This window comes from Egretta garzetta, unplaced genomic scaffold, assembly GCF_000687185.1.
Source record: "Egretta garzetta isolate BGI_Z169 unplaced genomic scaffold, ASM68718v1 scaffold323, whole genome shotgun sequence".
Lineage (NCBI taxonomy): Eukaryota > Metazoa > Chordata > Aves > Pelecaniformes > Ardeidae > Egretta > Egretta garzetta.
In genome coordinates this window covers 2682718-2686659 of record NW_009259435.1, presented here as the reverse complement: position 1 = coordinate 2686659, position 3942 = coordinate 2682718, and the positions used below count along the sequence as shown (strand labels likewise).

At 42.4% G+C, this 3942-nt stretch overlaps 1 protein-coding gene across 1 annotated transcript in view; it reads right to left on the bottom strand.

The window, feature by feature from the left end:
• Window positions 1-3942, bottom strand: part of INTS4 (integrator complex subunit 4) — a 42151-nt gene that overhangs the window by 29712 nt on the left and 8497 nt on the right. Inside the window, exons 8-10 of the mRNA XM_035892695.1 lie at window positions 3134-3254; window positions 2555-2626; window positions 1343-1517 (exon numbers count right to left, since the gene is read on the bottom strand). Coding sequence (XP_035748588.1) covers window positions 1343-1517; window positions 2555-2626; window positions 3134-3254 — 368 coding nt within the window. The remainder of the gene's footprint in view (window positions 1-1342; window positions 1518-2554; window positions 2627-3133; window positions 3255-3942) is intronic.

The following is a 3942-nucleotide window of genomic DNA, read 5'->3' as shown; positions in this document are numbered from 1 at the left end:
CAGTTCTGGGCTCCCCGGTTCAAGAAAGATGAGGAACTCCTAGAAAGAGCCCAGAGGAGAGCAACTAGGATGATAAAGGGACTGGAGCATCTCCCCTGTAAGGAAAGGCTGAGGGAGCTGGGCTTGTTTAGCCTGGAGAAGAGAAGACTGAGAGGGGATCTCATTAACATCTACAAATATCTTAAGAGTGGATGTCACGAGGCCGGAGACAAGACTCTTCTCAGTGGTGCCCAGCATCAGGACAAGGGGCCATGGGCAGAAACTGAAGCAGAAGAGGTTTCAGTTGAGTATGAGGAAGAACTTCTTGACTTTGAGGGTGCCCGAGCCCTGGCCCAGGCTGCCCAGGGGGGCTGTGGAGTCTCCTTCTCTGGAGATATTCAAAGCCCGCCTGGACACTGTCCTGTGCCCCCTGCTCTGGGTGAGCCTGCTTGAGCAGGGGGGTTGGACTGGATGATCTCCTCAGGTCCTTCCCAACCCCTGCCACTCTGTGATTCTGCAATTCTAGCTGGCCAAGGGCAAAGCTTTTATAGAAGCAGAGACTAAAAGGAGCCTAGCCTGTTTAGCCCCTTGCAAAATTAAAGTTGTCTATTAATTCATTAGGGAAGCCAGACTCCGAGAGAAGCAGCAACTGTTTAATCCAAAGCCTACCACTGGCTAAGAATAAATGGGTATAAACTGGCCACAGAAAAAAATTGGGTTGGAAATGAAAAGAAAACTTCTGTTTGTTGGGAGTTGGTGGATTCTGAAGTATTTTGAAAAATATGTGGGTTTGTGTCCACTAGTTCTAACCTTTGTTTGTATGGAAGCTGTTATGTTTACAAAATGAATGATTACTGGGCTCCATGGACATGGGTTCCCTGTAGTACCGTATTTTAAACAAGTTGTATAAAATCGGATTTTCCTTCTTGCAGAGAAAACACCAATTTCAAACAGCAGCAACCCATGTTGCCAGTGTAGAGCCAGATGCAACTATTAAATTTAAGTCAATTAAAAAAAAAAAAAATAATAAACCTAGTGGGTTTCTGAATAGCAGAAGCAACCACTTCTAACCAGATATTTTACTAAAACTTTACCGTTTATAGGAAGCCATTTGGTTTTGGCTACTCAATGGAACAGTTCTAGCCAAAATTCTATGCAACACCATAGCATCTTTGAAACAAATGCCATATCAGAGATGACAATGGAATAAAAACGCACTACCCTGAAGTCCACAATTCAGTAAAAAAACCCAAACACAACAGCCAAGTGATCTATTTTGACCAAAAAAAACCCCCAAAAAACCAAAGCTTACTAGCCAGCACACATCTCCTCCTTTATTCGTCCATAATAAGTTAACACTTACCATACATCTCGTCTTCCAGGCCATGAACAAAAGCCCCACAAGCTCCTGATTCAATCAAGTTTACAGCACCTGTATCAATTTCTTCTTTGGGAGCATCATCTCCCCACTTTCTGCCACTTGAAAACTCCCCAGAGCTGTAGAGTTCTTTGGCTCGTTCGTGCGCAGTGCGCTTTCTCTGTCCAAACAAGTTTTTCAGTTATAACCATGGTAAACTTTAAAGCTGACTGAACAAAATATTAAATGGCTTTATTAGATTTAAAAATAGATGTAGCTAGAGGCTTAGACATCGACAGAGATAGGCAAACACTAAGAAAAGCAAATAATACCTTCTCTTCTACGCATATTTCTAATTGACAGTAACTCTTTGTACTTTTGATGTTGGGAAAGGATAATAACCAATACATTTTAATTAACATTTTCTTAGACATCCGTTATAAGAACAGCCAAACTGGTCAGAGCAAAGGCCTGTCTAGTTAAGTATCCAATAACTGACCTGCAAAACCAGATGCCATCACTTTGCAGTTCAACTTGTTAAACTGCAATTAAATATTTTAATGACTATCGATACTATACAGTGTTCAGCAAAGTGTAAAATGCGATATTCAGTCAGAATGCTCACTAGTCCATCTCCTTTCCCCCCCACACACTGTAACAGAAAGCTGAGCAGCACTTTCTTCAATGGAGTTTACAAAGCAGCCCACAAAAACTAGCAGCTCTAGCTTCATCATTCTTTTGCATACAGAAAAACTGAATGTAAAACCTTGAGTGAGTTGCTTCAGGAAGGAATTTCATAGAAAAGTTTTGCTCGTAGAGCTCAGGGGTCCCAGCTTCTAGCTACTCGTGTCTCTTGAAACGTCTAGATCCTGCGCATCTTGCAGGAATTTTCCATAATCTTGCTCCTAAAACTAGGATGCAATCTTTCCATACACAATAAATAAAACTTTTAGCCAAAAGGCTGTCAGAAGAACACAAACGTTTACCTCTCATCTGCAAAACCTGAATAGCCTAGAGCTGTTTATTACGTGCTCAGCTAATGAAATCTAAAACTAACAATTGCTTCACTGACTTTAACCTGAAAGAAAACCTGTCATCATCAATTAACGCTCAGCAGCCCTGAGGCAAGGGCAGGGTAAACACACTCAACAGTAACATACCCACTGTGCGATTTTAGTACACTACACACGGTAAAAATAAACTCAAACATTTACATACCCTCAGATCTGACATGAGCTTCTTGTCAAGGGTCTGCTCTAAGAAATGGGAGCTAACTTGTTGCATAGAACCCTAAAGAAAAAAAAAATTGAAAGGATGAAACAGGATTATTCTAAATTATGCCATGTAATTGCCTGATTTATCCTAACAGCATGCAATCTTATCCACTCGTTCTAACAGCTTTACACAATGCTTGACACTACCATATGCCAGAGTCTAAAGAAGTTTACTTAAGATGGGTCAGAACATCTTATTTTCCCACTAAGGTTAATACGGTCTTTCTTTAGTTCAGTTGGTTTACATGTCCTATGCTGGCCAAGCAGGGGGAAGGAATTATGACAAATACTTGTTTTTTTTCTTGGATACTCAACCCTCTACTCTCAAGGAAAGAATCACTGCAGAGTTCAGCTGAGAAACTTTCAGGTTTCCTCAACCTCTCTTATTTCTTTCTTAGAATTTTGGTAGAATTTTACCTATACAGTTGTTAAATATCCTCCCATTTCTTTTCAAATGTACATGAAAAGTAAAGTAACATAAGATGAACTATTTTCAGACAGAGAAGGAAAGAATGCAACTTACCAGTAACTTAGCAGCTTGTACTCTAACAACCCAGGAACCATCGCTAACCATATGACAAATTTTTCCAAATGCATCATCAACCAAGCGTATTTCTTCATTAGAAGAAGGAATGGGGACGATGCTAACATAGAGAAACATAAATCAGTATGCTGATCTTGTGCCATGCTGGGTGGCATCAAGCAAGAAACCGCTATGCTGAATCCCTATGGATGCGCAACAAGTATCAAGAACCAAAACTTCATCTGAATCAGTGCATTCTTATCAGGAACCAGCAATTTGTACACATCAGTTTTCTAACAGCTACTCCTGAGACTTACTGGCACACAGTCTCCCATAGCATTCTCCTGGAGAAGCTGGCGGCTCATGGCCTAGATGGATATACTCTTCGCTGGGTTAAAAACTGGCTGGGTGGCCGAGCCCAGAGAGTGGTGGTAAATGGAACTAAATCCAGTTGGCGGCCGGTCACAAGCGGTGTCCCCCAGGGCTCAGTTCTAGGGCCAGTCTTGTTTAATATCTTTATCAATGACCTGGATGAGGGGATTGAGTGTGCCCTCAGCAAATTTGCAGACGACACCAAACTGGGTGGTAGTGTTGATCTGCTTGAGGGGAGGAGGGCTCTGCAGAGAGACCTGGACAGGCTGGATCGATGGACCCAGGCCAACTGCATGAGGTTCAACAAGGCCAAGTGCCGGGTCCTACACTTTGGTGACAACAACCCCATGCAGCGCTACAGGCTTGGGGAAGAGTGGCTGGAAAGCTGCCTGGCGGAAAAGGACCTGGGGGTGCTGGTTGACAGCCAGCTGAATATG